At 40.1% G+C, this 19,073-nt stretch overlaps 2 protein-coding genes across 2 annotated transcripts in view; both read right to left on the bottom strand.

The window, feature by feature from the left end:
• The window catches only part of LOC121511722 (laminin subunit alpha-3-like), a 33,675-nt gene extending 21,072 nt beyond the window's left edge, over nucleotides 1-12,603 (bottom strand). The window contains exons 1-14 of the mRNA XM_041790486.1: nucleotides 12,556-12,603; nucleotides 12,388-12,471; nucleotides 12,185-12,288; nucleotides 11,570-11,614; nucleotides 10,271-10,422; nucleotides 9,729-9,839; nucleotides 9,400-9,511; nucleotides 5,920-6,087; nucleotides 5,618-5,781; nucleotides 5,413-5,529; nucleotides 4,900-5,057; nucleotides 4,690-4,828; nucleotides 2,263-2,362; nucleotides 1,487-1,588 (exon numbers count right to left, since the gene is read on the bottom strand). Coding sequence (XP_041646420.1) covers nucleotides 1,487-1,588; nucleotides 2,263-2,362; nucleotides 4,690-4,828; nucleotides 4,900-5,057; nucleotides 5,413-5,529; nucleotides 5,618-5,781; nucleotides 5,920-6,087; nucleotides 9,400-9,511; nucleotides 9,729-9,839; nucleotides 10,271-10,422; nucleotides 11,570-11,614; nucleotides 12,185-12,288; nucleotides 12,388-12,437 — 1,522 coding nt within the window. The 5' untranslated portion in view covers nucleotides 12,438-12,471; nucleotides 12,556-12,603. The remainder of the gene's footprint in view (nucleotides 1-1,486; nucleotides 1,589-2,262; nucleotides 2,363-4,689; nucleotides 4,829-4,899; nucleotides 5,058-5,412; nucleotides 5,530-5,617; nucleotides 5,782-5,919; nucleotides 6,088-9,399; nucleotides 9,512-9,728; nucleotides 9,840-10,270; nucleotides 10,423-11,569; nucleotides 11,615-12,184; nucleotides 12,289-12,387; nucleotides 12,472-12,555) is intronic.
• Nucleotides 12,446-19,073, bottom strand: LOC121512573 (laminin subunit alpha-3-like). Its single transcript, XM_041791900.1, has 3 exons — nucleotides 18,892-19,073; nucleotides 12,763-12,876; nucleotides 12,446-12,668 (listed from the first exon to the last, which is right to left on the bottom strand). The coding sequence occupies exons 1-3, from the start codon at nucleotides 19,066-19,068 to the stop codon at nucleotides 12,519-12,521; spliced, it is 441 nt and encodes a 146-aa protein (XP_041647834.1). The 5' UTR covers nucleotides 19,069-19,073; the 3' UTR covers nucleotides 12,446-12,518.

The following is a 19,073-nucleotide window of genomic DNA, read 5'->3' on the forward strand; positions in this document are numbered from 1 at the left end:
ACACACCGATGCAGCAGCAGAGTAGAGGGAGGCCTACGCCGAGCAGAGTTGTAGTGGACTTCGATAAACTACCTATGACCAGTCCTCAGATAAAGTTGAATTGTAGTCAACACAGAATCACATCGTGCAGAACGGCATGGACCGCTTGGAGCTTATAATGAAGGCTCTGTCTCTCTTCAGAGAGGTTACAGTGATATCATCATACGGACTGATATTAGAAACTGACAGTAAGACTCATTTTTCATTTGAAATGTAGAGTTCTAACGCAGTGTCCAGTTAAGAGAGCACTTTTGTTATGTGTTTGGATGCTTTGTTGTTGTTGGTGAAGGATGTTATTTGGCTGTTGTAAGCTGCAAAGTTATGATAGTGGCCAATGTGCTAACAGGCTAACGGTGCTGGTGTGAAGCTAACTGTTTTTTGTTTATGAGTTTAATGTGGCCGTATATTGTGTAACTGACTGTGTGTGTAAGTAAAAGCGTGCAGCTTTCATTTTGATACATATACCACTTACAAAAAAAAATAAGAGAGAGATTTATGCGTTTTGCTGCTGTTAATGCAGCAAAATAACGTTAAAGCAAATGTCCGGTAGTTATTCTAAATGGCTGGAATTCTTGAGGACTGCTGGTCATTTTGACCGGGGACAAAGTCTAGCAGAAACGCTTTTCGACTATTAGTCGACTAAAGGCAAAATCTGACGAATCAGATTCGACTATGAAAAATCTTAGTCGTTGAGACCCCTAGTACGCACTGCTAGTATAGTAGGCAAATTCAAAAATGGCCCTGGTCTGAAGTCAACCACTCTGCCATCATGCAATAAATACAGACAGGAAAGGCAAATTATGATGAATAAGTTGGAGAGAATAGGAAGAGCAGAAAAAAGTGTTAAAAATATTCTTGAACATGCAGAATGTGTGCAGGGGAGGGAGGAGGTGTTGACATTTTTGACTGCGACTGGACGGTGTAACAGAATACAAAAGGATCAGGTGACTAGAGGATGAGAAACTGAAGATGGCAGTAACGCAACTTCATGGATACCAGCTGCCGTTAAACACCAGAGAAGAAGAAGAAGAACCACGCTGCCGCATCATTCCGTGGTGGTGCTCTGCATTCTCTGTTTCTCCAGAGTTCCTGTGAATTTTTGAACATTTTGGATTTTTTACTTACCTGTGTCTCATCTCCTGCGCTCAGGTCTCCAGTGTGCCAAGCTGCTGCTTCAGCTTTGAAGATTTTTTTGCCTTGCTAGCCTGAGCCCTGCCTCCACAGCCTGCTCCACTTCTGTTTTCACCTTAAAATTTTGTTTAAGGTATCTGCCTGCCTCCACCTCTGCCTAGAGGTCCAATTTGAGTCAAACTCAACAGTTTGACGATCATTGACTTCAAGCTTTGATTACAATCTACACTGCCGCTTTTTTGGAATTGTGGTTGTACGTGTAAAAAATTAGATTTCCACTGCCACCTCTGCTACAAAATCAAAGCGATCCACTGACCTGGTCTGATTGTTTTCAGATCTTCTCTGATGGTCCACATGTCCATCCTCAGTGATTCTCCTTTCTCCTTTTTCTTTTTCACATCATCCTGGAAGCTTCTCACTGCATACGAACACACTGATCAGAGGGGAAAAGCCTTTCATACTTACTTTTAACCCTCCTAAAAAAAAAAAAGTGCGACACCCAGGTCCCTAAGGGTAAAAAATACCCTCAAATAAAGAGGGCCATAAAAAGATTATGTATTAATGTATAATTCCAATTTTTTTTTTTTTTTGCATAAATACCTAAAGTAACTTCAGTCCTCACCAAATATAATGAAAAATATTGGCGTTTTAAAATTTGAAATCCTTAAATGCCCGTTTTTGTGATGAGAACAAGATTTTTTGTTAAAAGAAAAACACAAAATTTGAATTGTTTTTTTCCATCACATACGTGCAAAACTGTTTTGTTTTTTTTTTGGGTGGAATTATCTGAGCCTGGGAGTGTCAAAGATTGGCATCAACACTGATTTTTAACAATTTTGAATATTTTCGTAGTGCCCGATTGTATAAAAATTGCGACACCCAGGTCCCTAAGGGTAAAAAACACCCTCTGCCATAAAAGATATATGTATTAATGTATAATTCCAATGTTTTTTGTATAAATATTTTAAGTCACTTCAGTCATCACCATTTATAATGAATATTCATTCTGTTTCAAAATTTAAACCCCTTAAATGCCAGTTTCTGTGATTATTACTTCATAATTTTTTTTAAAAATGTGATGTTTTTACTCACTGTTGAGCTCACTCTGAGTCTTTTTGGCCTCTCTGTGTAGATGAGATGAGTTATCTTTGAGAGCTGACGCCCTGCCGATCAAACCTCCATCTCTGACATTCTAGTTCACAAAAAAGAGATACATATGATAAATATGACCTATTCTAGCATCAATAAGGACGCCTAAAAACATGGGATTTTACTGGAGTTACACCTAAACAAGGTTTTTCTCAAGCTTAGAGCTTCTGTTCTCTGTCACCTCTACTGCTGAAAACATAAATTCCTTTAAAGTAGAGGTTCTCATGTAACAAGGACTAATCCAACCAGCTGGATCAAATTCTGGGAACTAAACCAGTCCATGCTGGCGAGTCCTGTAACGCTCTGCTGTGGGTTAAGAGTTTGATCATCAGGCTCAATAAATCATGAACTGCTTCATCCTAATTTCTACAATTTAAGGCACTGATCATCAACTGGAGGCCCGGGGGCCAAATCAGGCCCCCCAAAGCTTCCTGTCTGGCCCTCAGAAGATCATTAAATTCATAGAAGGAGGAAGAGAAGATGTTGCGGTTTTAAGAGCATCTTTTGGGTTTAAATGTCAGCAGCTATTAAATCCACCCCAAAAACAATTAATATTGAAATAGTTTTAAAATGACTTAACATTTGTTCTGTTTTTACAGAAATTCACTTGTCAGCCATTATTAGTAAATATTTATAAAAAATGGGTAATTCTGGCAGAAATGATGCACAAAGGCCAGACTAAAGGCCGGCCCAGACTACATGATTTTTTTGGTCATTCACGACAGCACCACGTCAGACTACGCGACCAAAGTCTTGTCCCATCTTGGCCGACAGCTTGGCCACACTACAAGAGTGATCCAGACCGATCCAGACAGCTCAGCGTATGCTGACGTCACCACTGTCTCCGCGACTGAGTGCGAGTTCACAGGTTGTCAGGGGGCGGGCCAAAAAGTGTCAATCACTCTACAACAAGAGCGCTCCGTGTGATTGTAGCGGTCTTTTGCTCAAAAAATTAAAATAAGAAGCAATGATGGATTGGATTATGGATAATAAGTAGGGATGTATCAAGAGGAGGACAATATGGACTGACCCTCCTTCAGATAGAACTTAAGGTATGCATGTGATAACGTGAAAAAAAAAAAAAAATTCACATAGTTTTAGGAAATAAAAGGGGATCAAAGTGGTAAGTCTTGTCAATGATGATGCACAGATAAAGAGCAAATGTTCTCCTATTGTTAGACGTCAGGATTCACGTGGTTGACGTCAGGTCAGGGTGTCAAACTAGACGACGATGTACGAAAAATTCTGACATGCTAGTCATGTAGAATCGTGGTCATGAGAAATCGTAAGGAGTCTTGCACGCGTTGTTAATTATGTCACACTACAAGACGGTTTGACGTTCCTGACTCTCACAACTGGGCCTGAGTTATGACGACGAGCTGCAACGTCACAGTCGGGCTTAAATCTGGCTGAACTCGTGAAGTCTGAGCCGGCCTTAAGTGATAAAAGGGGTTAGAGAGCTTCAAAAATTGGTGATAAGTGTCAAAATAGCTCCTTTAGTGGTACAAAGAGACACAAATTTGCAGGAAAAGTGGTGAAAATAGGTTAAAATGGAGCAAAAATTGGTAAAAGAAGAAAAAGGGGCAAAAAGTATCAAAAATGGGTTAACAGTGGCAAAAATCGTGCAAAAAAATGATGAAAAGGGGTTCAAAAGCGGCAAAAATGGATACAAGAGTGAAACTAAGGGGATAAAACGTGCTGCAAGTGGTTTAAAAGGGGTAAAAGAACAGCTTAATTTGGGTTTGAGGGGTAAAAAGTATGAAAAATTGGTTAAAACTGGCAAAAAATATAGTAATAGTAGCCTGGCAAGTAGTGAAAGGGGGTTAAAGAGTGACACAATGGAACAATATTCAGCAGGAAAGTTGCAAAAGGGGTTAAAGGGTAGCAAAATGGGCAGAAGGTGGTAAAAATTGGTTTAAAACTGGCTAAAGCTTAACTGGCTGATCAAAAACAGGTTAAAAGTGGCAAAAATGATGCCGAAATGGCTGAATGAAGTAGTGAAATGGGGTTTAAAGTGTCCAAAATGAGTTACACCAAGGCTAAATCACAATAGGGATGGGACCATTCGCTTGGATTTTCAGGGATCCAGCCAATCCTGTGGGCAGGCCTGTCTCTTTGTGGCCTGCTGCATTATAGATAATAGGGATAGATCTCGCTGGTAAGGCCTAAAAAATGCTTGCATTTTGTGAGGAAATATAAATACTACTACAATAATATGTTAATGAGAACAAAATACTTATTTAATTTTGGTTTATTTGAAAGCCCGGCCCCTGAGTCTCTGTCAGGTCTAAATCTGGCCCTTGTGCGAATGTACCTGATGAACCCTGATTTAAGGAGTGCTTGGATATTTTGACATTTCCTCTTAATTACCTGTAAAGCTCCATCAGCAGCCTCTCTGGATTTATTTGCTGCCATTTCTGCCTTTTCTACCACATTCATGATGGCGTTATGGGCTCCTTCAGGCAGGATACTGAGCAGATCAGTGCTGTTGGGAGCATCAAGCAGCATCCTGCAAGAAAAGAAAGCATATCATCAGCTTTTGTCAGGTTATATTTATCTTTCTTTTCTTTTTTCACTCACTGGTGAATCTCTGACGCCTCCTTGTGGAGCTCCTCTGCATGCTCCTCAGCCTTCATCACCAAATCCACCACCTTCCCTGACATCTGGAGGATTTTATTCAACATCTTAAAGAGTTCCACTTTGGCCCCATCGATCTGAGCCGCATGAGTCTCAAATTCCTGAAATGTATGCACATTTGGGATGTTAGGATATCAGACTTCATGATAGAATGATACCAAAACCTGCTTCAACACAGTGGCAACAACAACACCTAATACTGGCTAATATTTTGATTTTGAAACTTTGTGTGCAATATGTAAATTGCACAGCCACACTTTATGTCGGTTGCAGAAATTTTGCTCATGTTTTATGTAATTTAGACAGGGTCCTCTTTCTCTAAGCAGCTTTCTGCCATAAAATAAGACTAAAAAGAGTTAAATTATTTAACACTTGGTATCAAACATTTGAGAAACTTTAACTTAATAAACTTCTATTCAGTTACTCTCTCAAATCTGGCTGATGTTTTTTGGTCACCTGTTTAATTTCCTCGAGCAGTAAAAAGCTGTTGGAGACGTTCTTCAGCAGATCTTTAGTCGTGTCAGTCACAGGATGGAGCGTATTCTCACGTCTTTCCAGCTGATCTTGAAGATGCTGCTCACAGGGAGAGAAAATGAGGTTTAAAAACTTCATTAGGACTCTGAAGTTTGTCCCAGTGTGGATCATAAATCTAGGATATCACCTTTAGAGCTTGTAGGAGCGAATGACTCTTCATATTAAGAGTTCTTGACTTGTTCACTGCGTCCTCAGCGTTTGACAGCAGCTCCATGATCTCCCTCAGAGAGACCATCAAAGAGTCTGAAGTCTCATCAACAGGAGTCATGTGACCTCTGATCAGCTCCAACACTGAGGACCAAACCAAACCAGGAAGAGGAATGGGTTTGTATTACTGTGGTGTCATTAAGCAGCTGTGTGAATAGTCTGAATGTAGTTTTAGTAACTTTAGAGTCTAAATATGTGATCTTAGAACCCAGAGACTCTCACATGCGTGCGCCTTTGTCCTCTCTCTCTCCACTCTGACTCTCTGAGCCCTGCAGCTTCTCTCTCTCATATCCTGATCCCTCCACTCAGTCTTCGCCATCATTGCCGCTCTTTCTGCTTCAGAGAGAACGCCTGCAGGTTTCACTTCAGTCAGCTGATGATTTATCAGACCTGAAAAATTAAAGACAACATGGATGAGACATCTGAGACAGGAGTGATGGGTTCTCACGAGGAAGCTCAATAAAAATCAGATTTATACATTCAGTTTATGTGATATTAAACGTGCGCAAGTACAGGCAAAAGATGTAAGACATAAGCACGATGAATATTAAATAAAGCATGGAAATATGAGATTTAAGCATAGAAATTTAAGATAAAGAAAAAAGACAGAAAACAGGTCAAAAGTACACTTTTACTTTGTGTATATGGGCCAGAGGTTCTATGATGGTGGGCCTTGAGGCAAAAGTTGATGTGCCATCAGAATCTGTGCAACCATACATTATCACTAGAGCTATTCAACAGCATGAGTTGCTTTAAAACTTTTTAAACAGGCCAGGGATGCATGATGTTATTCATCTGATATCAGATATTAGCTTAAAGGCAAATGTCGGCAGATGTCACAACTTAAGCTGATATTTACATCTGATATTTTGGCTGTGGAGATCATATCATGTGTTAATTTTAGCCATATATACTGATAATTATTGGAGTTTTGGGCTGCAATCAAAGACCTGTGACATTTGAGAATTTTTGCCTCAGTTTTTAAACTTTAAAGTGTTTAAAGTTAGTTTCTTTGTTCATCCTCAAACCTTAAAGTGTGGTCAGAGGACTGGAGTTTTAGGTCTAAAAAATGGTTTATATATTAGTATCAACAGAAAGGAATCTGTAAATATCTGGATATTGGACATTGGCAAAAAAATCAAAAATCATGTATCCCTAAAATAAGCTTTTTTTGAATGGATATGGATATGGTGTGCCTTGGGTAAAAAAAAAAAAAAACATTGAAAACTGCTGATACAGGCACACAAGCATAAGATAAAAGCTTAAAACTTTAAGCATAAAAATTTAAGATATAAGCAATAAGAGTGAAATAAATATAATAAACATGCTAAAGATATAGGATGAAGAAAGAAATTATACAAGCATGAAAGAATGAGATATTGACAAAAGATAAGATCTGAGTAGGAAAAGGTCATGGGCGTAGCACAGGGGGGAAAAAAGGCACTGATTACCCTGGCCCACAGTAGAGAGGGGCAGTCTGTAATGAAAGTGTGTTTCAGTGTTAATTTTGGCAGCTATTTTTAATTTTAATCTTATCTTTAGTCTTTAAATGAAATGCATTTTAGTTCTGGTCAAATTTTAGTCATTTCTATCGGTTCTAGTCTAGTTTTAGTCCATAAAAAGTCCTCGCATTTCAGTTTTTACTTTCAGTCCAAGCTTTTATTCTCTTTCCTAAATCTGGTACCAAATCATGGTAGTGTGTTCTCTGCACTCTGCTAAACCTGGGGTCCCTGCTTTCTACAGCTGAGAGGCTGAGAGGCTCAATTACATTTTAGTCTAGCTTTAGTCATCTTGACAAAAACTAAACTTAGTTTTTGTCAGTTTTAGTCATCACAGATCTATTTTTGTTAGTCTTAGTCTAGTTTTTGTCATGGAAAAAAGGCTGTCGATGAACATTTTTAGTCATAGTTTTAGTCGACAAAATTAACATTGGTGTGTTTTTATTTATCTTTTCTTAGTAATTAGTGTCACTACTGAATCACAAGCAACTACATGAACTGGTCTACAGACTGAAATTTTTGTGTCAGACTAAAAAATAAAAAAAATACTGTAAATACTGCTCCTTTCTTAAAAATGTCCAAATGGTATAGTCCAGCGCTGCCAAATAATACAAGTAAATTTAATTTAACCATAGTAATGGTTAATTTGCTTCAGAAAAACTTTTAAACTCATAGATATTTGTAAAATTGATGCAACCTTTGTTGCTCGGCTAGCCGGTTGGGGGGGCCTGTGTAATATTCTTTATGGGGGCCCAAAATCCCTAGCTACGCCCCTGGAAAAGGTAATAGCATAATGATGTACAAGAGGCATTTAGATGTATGATGATGGCAAAAGAAAAAGATGAGAATGTAAAGAACATAAAGATATGACATTTACATATACTGCTGAGTAAGAGACAAGTAAAAAAACTAAATATAGAAGCAAAAATATAAAACAGGTGCAAATAATAATCTTTGAACATTGGTATAGGGCAGTGGTTATCAGCTGGTCAGTTTCAGGACCCATCACCTCCTCCTCAAGAGAAGTCACTATCCAAGTTTTGTTTTGTTTTGTTTTGTTTATTTATTTATTTATTTTTTGTTTTGTTTTGTTTTTTTTAATTTCCAATTTTCTGTTAATGAAAATGTTGCCGTTTGGACCCTAAATAGAAAAATCTTCTTGAAGAAACTGACAGGATGACACAAACACATTAAGATGAACATCATTTCAGATGAAAAACAGGTTTACTATCCAACAAAAAGGAGATAAATAGGTAGAAAAATACTGGCATCTACTCGTCATCATAAGAAAAACTGAAAATGTATCAGTAAATCTAAAGTATGTCAAATTAGGCCTTCTGTTGATAGACCCTTTGAAACTTTTTTCCAAACACACATTTGATATCCGCTACAACAGTTTTATCGGCCCACTTTTGGGTCCTGACCCACCAGTTGAGAACCACTGATATAGGATATAAACTCAATATACAAAGTAAGAAGCTAGGGCTAGGCAATTAATCGCAAATTAGATTAAACCGCAATATGGCCTGCTGCAATTTACAAATCACAGAGGTTGCAATATTTGTTAAATTTGAAATTTGTCAAATTAGCAGTTTAATACATTCATGTTTGCAGCAGCAGCTTTACAAGTTTAACCTCCTCCACCCCAGCTGCCTCCTTTATAGCCTAAAGCTTGTTGCATCATCATATTCAGATTCATGCTACTATGGATTAATTGGTTCTGAAATAATTTCATTTTTTTCAATACACATTGACATTTATGTGTCCATCTATATGGGGGATTTCTAGCCATGTGCTCTCTGCATAGTCCCTGCTTGACTAACCCAGGTAGCATCTTCAGAGCAGAGCCTTCTCTGCCAAGTAAAACCATAGGCTATATCCATTTTGCAATGAAATGGTAAAATGTATGATGAGTGTTCCTGACTGAATGTAGGTTATAATATTGATTTATGGCTTGAGTTTGCTGAAAAATGCATAAGTTAAGTAATTTAATAATAATCGCATAGTAAATCGCAATTGCAATATTGGGAAAAAAGATTCCAATTACATTATTTTTGCAAATCGTTCAGCCCTATTAGAAGCATAAAGGCATGACATAAGCACACAGTATGAGACATTGGCATGGACATATATAGACATAAGAATATCCTTTAGTTGCAGATAAATGTCAGATTGAAACACAGATAAGAAGTGTATCTTTTACCTTGTGTGGCTGCGAGGTGTGCTGCAGCCTCAGACAGGAAATCCTCAGACTTTAGCGTCATTTCATTCACATTTTGAGAGACTTTGTCCACGTGTACTGTGCTCTTATATTTCTAAAATGTCAAAAATAGTTTCTAAAGTTTCATCAATTGTTCTGGTTTGTTTCCATGTTAAAAGTTAAATTTGATATTTCAGTTACAGTTATTAATCTCTGATATGTTTCAAACAGCTCCTGCAAAGTTGAATGATTTTAAAATGTACAAATTTGAGTTTTAGTGCAGTTATTCCAGAATCTTTTGCTCGTGTGTGGATTGAACACCTCTCCGTTACCTTGTCGATCAGCCTGCTGAGGTCGCCTCCAATAATTTCTACATCTTTCTCCAGTTGTTCAGCCTTCATGTCCAGGCGTCTCAGCACACGACTGAACATCCGAACAAGAGTCTGCAGGACAAAAGAGGACAAAGAGTTTTCAGGGACACACATGCACTTGCATTTTTTTCTTACCGAATTCTGTAAAAAAAAATGTAGTGAATTTAAAGTAACACATTGGTGAATAAGGTCCTCTGGTGTTAAATTATGTTTTTATGACACTCTCCAGTGTGCGTCAGAGTAAGCTCTTTTACTCAGGGTTGTTTTTGGTAGTTAAGAGGCCCTTCCCTGTATGTCTAAGAGCAATCGTAATACATGTAGAAACATCGCTGTTCTCCCTAGAAGACACTCCAGTGAGCAGTCTGACTCATCTTCCTGTGGTTTTTAAGGTGTTGCTGTCCACAGTTTAGTATTCTGTCTTCTCATACTGTGGAGTAACAGTGCTGTTTTTTGTACCACAAATGCTGCTCTAGTTTGAAAAGTTATATCTGCACGAATTCTACCTCAGTCTCAGTGATGTTTACCTCCATGTGTTTCAGTCTGGATAGTGATGCAGGACTGTTGGAGAACTTCTGTAGTTGATGTTTCAGCTCTGCAAAAACATCGTCCATGATTTCCAAGTCAAGGTGTAAATCCAGAGAGCAGCGGTCACAATCTGCCAGTGCAAACAATGAGAAGAAGACACCAAATATATGATTACTTGTTTAGTATTTTTATCTTAAGGGTGAGAAGTCAAAAACAATGGTTCGAATTCCTGTCAGGACTGACTGGTGATGCAGTGATTCGAGCTGTTCTGTCACACATAGACAGGATTCTGAAAGAGATGAATTTGTGGGAACTGTTGGTGGTCTGCAAGGAGTTTGCAGGTTCCCCCTGTTCATGCATCAGTTTTCCGAAGGTGTTCTGGCTTCCTACCACAGTCCAAGACATGCTTGTTAGGCTAACTGGTAATTCTAAATCCTGTAGGTGTGGGTATAGGCCTGACTAATTTGTCCACCCAAAGAAATGTCTACGCTCTGAAATTGATGGAATCTATACAGCTGCTATTCTGTGAAATCAATACATGCATGTCAGATCAGTTGCCAACCTGCTATCTAACAGTCATCTCTTCAGTCTGACTCTGATCAGCATGTTGACTCCACATGCTGATCAGAGTCAGCATGTTGACTCCACATGCTGACTCTGATCAGCATGTGGAGTCAACTGAAAAAAAGCTTTTTTGGATGGATGGATAGATGGATACATGGATGGATGCATGGAGGAACGCATGGATGGATGCATGTAGGAACGCATGGATGGATGAATGCATGGATGCATGGATGGATGCATGGATGGATGCATGCATGGATGGATGCATGGATGGATGGATGGATGGACAGATGCATGCATGGATACATGCATGGATGGATGCATGGATGGATGGATGGATGGATGGACAGATGCATGTATGGATGGATGCATGGATGGATGGATGGATGGATGCATGGATGGATGCATGGAGGAATGCATGGATGGATGCATGGATGCATGGATGGATGCATGCATGGATGGATGCATGGATGGATGGATGGATGGATGCATGGATGCATGGAAGGATGCATGGATGGATGGATGGATGGATGCATGGATGGATGCATGCATGGATGGATGGATGGATGGACGGATGCATGCATGGATGGATGGATGGATGCATGCATGGATGGATGGATGGATGGACGGATGCATGCATGGATGCATGGATGGATGGATGCATGGATGGATGGATGCATGGATAGATGGATGGATTTTCAGTTTAAACTCACCATGGCAGTGATCCCCAGAGCTGCCCTCACCACTTTTGAGGCATTCTGCAAGAATTAAAGACTTCAATAAGTTTAATGAGCACCGACACTCAGCATGCCACAATCAAAATCTGACCAAGGCTCTGACAGGACCAAACCAACATGTTCACAATACTGTAATCCAAAATGAGGCCTGACCTAAGACAAAATTTATGCAGCCAGAATCTTTAATTCATTGTCTTGAAAATAGATGTTAATATTTAAATAAATTATATGATATCTCATTAGTGTCCTTTGGTCTTTTCCCCCAAGAAGCTCAGGTAAACCAGATAATTGCCACAATATTATGAAGAATTACTAGAGAATTTATTACAAATTTTGCATTTGTTTAAGTTTATCTGGATGATTTTTCAGGGGCCGATGTCTCAGTATCCTGGTCACTGCTGCTTCAGTGATGATCACCAGTTTTTTAAACAGTCTATCTCTAGAGAGTCCTCCAACTTCATGAAAATCTGATTTTAGATTTAGCTTAGACAAATCCTTGGTGATGTAATAAAGACTAAATAAAGTTATTGACAAACATATCCATGTTCATGTAGGTTTCTATTTGTGCATTATTTTTTAAAAATATATTACCTCCAGTCAGACGATCACAGAAATAAAAGCTGTCGTCTTCACAGTTGCATGGCTTGCAGCTGCCACCAGGCATCTTTGGGTTGCCATAGTAACCAAAGGAGCATCTTAAAAGGAGGATAAGACAACAGGGATGGGTTTTTTTGGAGTTTTATATTTAAGATGAGACTTTTTTTCTGAGCAGGATCATGACATGTAAAACACACCTGTCACACCTGGCTCCACTGTAACCTCGCTCACACAGACACTCGACCATGCCGGAGCCAATGTCCAGACACGCCAACGCAAAACTACAAAGAGACAGGAAGAAGAATCAGAAATCAGAGCAAAGAAATAGTTAAAGTTTGTAAAAGTGAGTGAAGAGAGAAGCCGACTTGTTCCATGTAAAAGGACAGGGACAGGCCTGACAGGTCCTGTTGACTGTGTTTCCATAGTAACCCTCTTTACAGCGGTCACAGCGGCTCCCAGTGGTGTTGAACCCGCAGTTCTGGAGGTCATTCACAAATAAACACAACATGGACATTGTTACAATATCTAAACTAAGAGTCAAATATTTGATGTCTGATTGTGTGAAAACCAACCACACAGTCTCCCGTCTGCTCGTCACACTCAGTGGAGAGTCCGTTACAGCGACACGGCACACACTGACCTCTGTTTGGTCCACTTTTCTCTCTGTAGAAACCGGAGCTGCAGCTCTGAAACATAGAGATGTAGGAGACGATAGAACCAGCAGGATTGGAGCAGTTTTAGTAAAACCTATAGATATTTAATCAGAGATGGCTGCAGCTGGCTAAGAGTACAGTAATGAGACATTTATGAACTGATTCAAACAACTAAAAATAGATTATCTCAACCAATAAAACTTCAGCTACAGCCATGCTGGACACCATGGGGAAAGATTCAGCCAAACTTCCACAGAGCTGGGTGGGCTTCACCATTATCACTGATATCATAGCCACATCCAAGAAACTAAGTTTAAGATGCATTTATGGCCAGGACAAACACACTGTGTTTGTCCTGTTGTTCTGCTTGGTTTAAACCTTCCTGCATCTCCCTCTTCTCTTTTCTGACACCCTCTCTTCTTTCTCCGTCTGCTTTTACCTCCAACTCTTTTCAACCCCAATGCTGCTTCCACAGAGGGCTGTTCATCATCAGTCTGGTTCTGCTCAAGGTTCCTTTCTGTTAAAGGAGTATTTCTGTATTTTTGAAGTAGGGTTGTGTAAGGCAGTGGTTCTCAACCTTGGGGTTGTGACACCTTGGGGGTTGCAAGACACTGAGAGGGGGTCTCAAGATGCTCTAAAAAAAGAGTATATATATATTTTTTAATTACACTGTTGTCAGTTTATACCAATTTTGCCAATTTTTTTACCCCATTTCATCATTATTTCCCAACAATTTTAACACATTTTTGCCATTTAACACCTACTGTTGCCATTTTTAACTCATTCCACTACTTTCTGCCTGTTTTTGCCACTTCTAAACCAATTCTTGCCACTTAAGCTTAATGTTGACTCTTCATCGCCACTGTTAAAACCCTTTACACACAGAATTTTTCCCATTTTAACCACATTTCACCATTTGATATGCCCAATTTTGGTAGTTCAACCAATTTCTGCCCAAAATTTCCACCTATTTTACCAATTTAAAGCCATTTCAGCCACATTTCAACTCCACTATTTGTGCCACTTTTTGCCACGCACCCATTTTTGCAGTTTTTATCTAATTTTTGCAACTTCTAACCCATTTCTAACTTTGCAAAGCAGATGGATACGCCCATTTCCTTGTTTCTCACTGGCCATTCCATCTTGCAAAGCTCCCATCTGAACCGTTTGGGCCCGGTTAGAAAGCGACAGGACCAATCAGATATGAGGGGCAGTACTTTAAGGCGCAGCAGAGTCGTGACGTAAGCAAACAGCAGCAAGAGCTGGTGCAGTTATGGGGGAAGAGATTAGCGTGGATGCTGCTAAAGCGCCAGTTTTATCAGAACTTGATGAAATTTCTTTGTTAAAAGAAGAACAAAGAACAGCAGTGAGTTGTTTTCTTTTCAAAAACGACAAAAGTTGAGTACTTACATGTCTGTAGTCGCCATGCTTCGCGTTATTCCTCAGTAGCTGTGCACGCGCAGCTTGATAGCGGCTTCGTCATGTGTTTTGTTGCTCTGATTGGCCCGTAGAGATATGACAGACAGAACGTTCACCCAGTCATACTCCAAGGATTTTTCAAAGCCTCTGCTTTTTCTTAGCTTTCCCAGATGAATGTGTGAAAAAAATCCATCTGGCGTTTCAGGTTCACCCATTTCTGTTACTTTAAAATTCAACTTCACCACCTCTTTCAACATTTTTTTGCCATTATTAACCCATGGTTTTGCTGACCTCCATGGGCCCCCAGTTTGGCTGGGGGCCAGAAAGCTCTCCTATTTATCCCCTTCGTGGTCGGCCTTGTCTGCACATGACTATTCTTAATTGTGCGTGGCTCTTCAACCACCTTCAGCTACAGTGGGGGTCCCCAGTGTCTGTCACCTTTATTTTGGGGGTCGCAGGCTGAAAAGGTTGAGAACCCCTGGTGTAAGGTACTTTGGCAATAGTGATGGCATTATCCTCCAGAGATTTCAAAATGGAAAACTGTTCTGTGATCAAAAAGATAATCAAAAACACACTGACATCACATCAGGTCCTGGAAAAAGGAGTACTCAGAGGAAGCTGTATTGATGGAGACTCAGGGGGAAGAAAGAGAGAAGCTTTAGTGGAATCTGGTCAGCAGGAGAGATCCAGATTTACCTGGGGGTGTGTAAACTGTGAGCCCATGAATCCAGACAGCTGCTGCTGTCAGGAGTGGGACTTATCAACACTTCTGTAGTTCAGGTCATGTCTGATCAATATTAGCAGCTCACAGATGCCTGCAGACTGCATCACTCTCTATCCAGAGTTCCTTGCAGGGTTGCTAGGTCTGGGTGACAAACTAGCCCAATGGCTGATGAAAACTAGCCAAGAACCGAGCCCAACGCTGAAATTCAACATAACCTGGTAAAATCTCTGCCACACCACATATATTGCTTGTGTGCGTGCAGGCGTGCTGCTTCTGTGTGTGTGTCTATGTGCCAGCGTGGCTCAGCGGATCTTTGTCTGTGTGCATGTTCCATGTTTTCCTGCTTCTGCTGGTTGATTTAGTTGTATTTGAGTGTAAATTGATTCTGTTTTTGATATTAAATACACATACACAAAACTGCAAAAATGAGTGTGCTCAACCCACAAGCAAAAAAAAATCTACCCTAACCTACATGCATACATGAAGAATAGCCACATTCCACTGGAAAACCTGGCAACCCTGGTTGGCTGCCTTACTGAATGCTTTCAGGAAGTTTTTTTCAGCTGTTTGAAGATAAAGAGGAGAAACCAACCCCACCAGAAGAGCTGAAAGGAAATATGGCCTAACCCTAACCCAGGGAAGGCTTGATGTATTTCCTTATAAAAGCAGAGCGTCATCTGTTGAAACCAATCTGAAATAAATGTAACAAAGCTCACAAGTAGCTCACTCATCTCAGGTCCAATGATTCACATCTGACATGCATCTTGATCAAATCACATGACTCCCATCCTCCATCCTCAGTTGTTTATTAAACCTGCAAGACTTCCGGTACCTTCCTCTGCTTTGCAATTGCCTGCTCTACCCTGGGTCAGCACTGTGCCCTCGCTTCAACCCACCTCCACCCCAGCATCCACCTGTTGGCTCTGACTGATGTTATCTCATTATTCTCAAATTCTGCATGTAAAATAAATCTGTGAGGAGGGATGAAGTCGGGGCCAAACATGTGATGTTGCCATAATAAATGCTTAAACAAACAACAAATGTGAGATGACTGACTGAACTAGCTTTGCTTTGGTTTGTTGTTGTGTCTGATGAAGGCCACAGACCTAAACAGCTGATCAGGAGGTTCTGAGGCATAGCAAAAAAAAAAAAAAAATAGTGTCAACATAGAGGCTGCCTGGGGTAAAACTGAACACTTTAAATCATTTCTGATTTAAGCTAGCTTTGTTTTTTGGCCCATTTTTAGCTGAAACCCTCTAAATGAGACGCTGCAATTGTACCCCTCTCTTTAAAGGAACAGTACACATTAAAATCACAAGGATAAAGCCATGCCTATTGCCCAGTGCCCTACACCAGGGGTTCTTAACCTTTTCAGCCCACGACCCCCAAAATAACGGTGACAGAGACTGGAGACCCCCACTGTACCTGAAGGTGGCTGAACACAGCCATGAACATTCAAGAATAGTCATGTGAAGACAAGGCTGTCAATGAGGGGGAGAAATGGGAGAGCTTTCTGGGAACCAGCCAAACTGGAGGCCAGCAAAATCATGATCCATTGTAAAGTTAAGCTGTGGTATATGCTTATCAAAAACAACAAATATCTTTTTAATTAATTTGTGCAGTAAATATCCCTCTTTAAAATTTAAACCCTTTTTTTAAAAAACAGAATTAACATATGTTAAAAATAGCTAAAATGGGTTAATAATGGCAAAAATAAAAATGGCGGGAAAGGAGGTGAAACTAGATTTTGAAATAGCAGAAATGGGTTAGAAGTGGCAAAAAATAACCAAAATTTGGTTGGGGGGGGGGGTTAAGGTGGCAAAAATGGGCATATTAAGTGGTAAAAGGGGATCCAAAAGTGGCTGAAATGGCGTTAAAGTGGCAGAAAAAAAGGGGGAAATTTGGTGAAATGGGATGAAAAACTGATGTAAACTGGCACAAAGGGTTAGCTGAGGAAGAAAAAGTCAGAAACCGTTAAAAATGGGCAAATCAAATTGTGAAATGTGGCTTAAAAAGTGGTTAAAGGGGTTAATAGAGGCAATAATGTGTCAACAGAGCCAATAATAGGCAGACGCTTGCAAGATTTGGTTTAGAAATAACAAAAACAGGCAGAAAAAAGTGATGGAAAGGGTTTAAAACTGACAAAATTAGTTTTAAGTTGCAAAAGTTTGTTAAAATTGCAAAAATGGTGGGAAAAAGGGATGAAAACGGGGTCAAATGTGAACAGTGTAAATCATAAATGTGCTTAGTTTTTTTTAAGGCATCTGGAGACCCCCTCTCAGTCTCTCATGACCCCGATGGAGTCCCAGCCCCAATGTTGAGAACCCCTGCCTTAAGCCTGAGTTATGCTTCTGCAGCGACGCCGCCGTTGACCATTCGAAGTTCTGCGTTCTGCTGGTGAATTTACCACACTGGTTCGCCCACTGAGGGACCACCGGATGAAGAAATGATGTTTTGAGCAGACCAATCACAGCCCTTGCGGTCCATGTCACTGCGATGCATAGTTAGGATTTTTTGGAGTTGGGCTCCGTCAGGCTACAGTGTGGGGGGGCAAGAGGGGCGGTCGCCCCCCCTCGTGGCACAATTGTTGAAAAACATGTGCTAAAGTGCCCTCTTGGGAGCCAAAATGCGTGTTAAAGTGCCCTCCTGGTTGGCAAAACACACAAAACTGCCTCTTTGGCTGGTTAAAACATGACAAACTGCCCTCTTGGGTGGTAAAAATGCATGCTAAAGTGCCCTCCTGGTTGGCAAAACATTACTGTTGCAATGACTTTTATGTTGGGCCCTTTTTTGATCTATATTGAGCCAGAACTACATCTCACAGAACCAGTTTGGATTATCTGGTGCTAATATTGTGTTAAAATGCACTAGAATACAGGAAATGGCATCTACTTCATTGAAAATGTTCTGTGTGTTGTTCACAGTCGAGCATTAAATCTACACAGTTCTTGTGGATGCTGATCCTAACTATAGACTAACTTGAGTATTCTGTCTAGTTAGTCTGTTTTAAGGCTATATAATGTGTCATTTGTATAACATATAAACATGTCTAAAGTGCCCTCAAACACGCCAAACTTAGTGCCCTCTTCAGTGGCGAGAACGCGCTGAATGTGCCCTTTTCTTTCTTTTCGCCCCTGCCCTTGAAAAAGTCTGTGCACGCCACTGTGGGTCAGCTTTCTTAAATTCATTTTGAGGGACTCTATGAATAAAAATGACGCTTCAGCACTCTGCATTGTGTTTACTTCATAGACAGAAAGAGCAGACTGCATCGTCCTCTGTTTTATGGATGGAGGTGTTTTTATTTCAGCCCACTTTTACTGCTCTGCAAGGTCTCCACATTACTGCTGCATCACACTGAAGGGCTACAAAGACAGTCTGAGGGCTAGTTCATCCTTTTCTCCAGTCTTAAACAGATTTTAGATCTATTTTAGGACAATATGTCAAATGACATAGAAGCTATTGAAGAAAAAAGTCAAAATTTGGAAATAACTTTAACCCGACAGATTTTAGAGTGTTTTGCATTTTGTTTTTTTTTGTTTCTCCAGAGAAAGATTGGTAGAGAACACACCAAGACTCTTTCTCCACTAAAGGGGAATTTTGGAGAAGAGGGTCCACTGGAACGGCCCCCAGAAAGGTCCCTCCTCATGTCCTGCTGACTAAAAGTCCCTGTGTAAACATTTCACCAGCAGCATGTTCAGGACACTACACCTCTTTTTCTCATAGAGGAGGCGTGCTGTCCTATTTCTTGCCTTATATTTTAGTGTAAATAATTTTATATTCACTCATCAACATAAGTTAGATTTTTAAATTTGTCCCGATTATTTCAAGTTTTTGCCGCTGTTTTTTTTTTTGCATGGGAATCAACCAGAACATTCAACAGGGAATCCAGCAACAATAATCATTACCTGGTGTCCACCTGCAGTCTGGTTGCTGAAGGAAGGATCACAGAACTTTCTGCTGTAACTCTCCTGATGAATCTTTGTCTGTTTAACTAATCCACACTTTGGATTTTCTCCAGTTTCAGAACAAACCAAACCACAGCAGAGAAGAAACGACCACGCTGCGCTGAAACACAGAAACATTTTCC

Source organism: Cheilinus undulatus, linkage group 7 (genome assembly GCF_018320785.1).
Source record: "Cheilinus undulatus linkage group 7, ASM1832078v1, whole genome shotgun sequence".
Taxonomy (NCBI): Eukaryota; Metazoa; Chordata; class Actinopteri; order Labriformes; family Labridae; genus Cheilinus; species Cheilinus undulatus.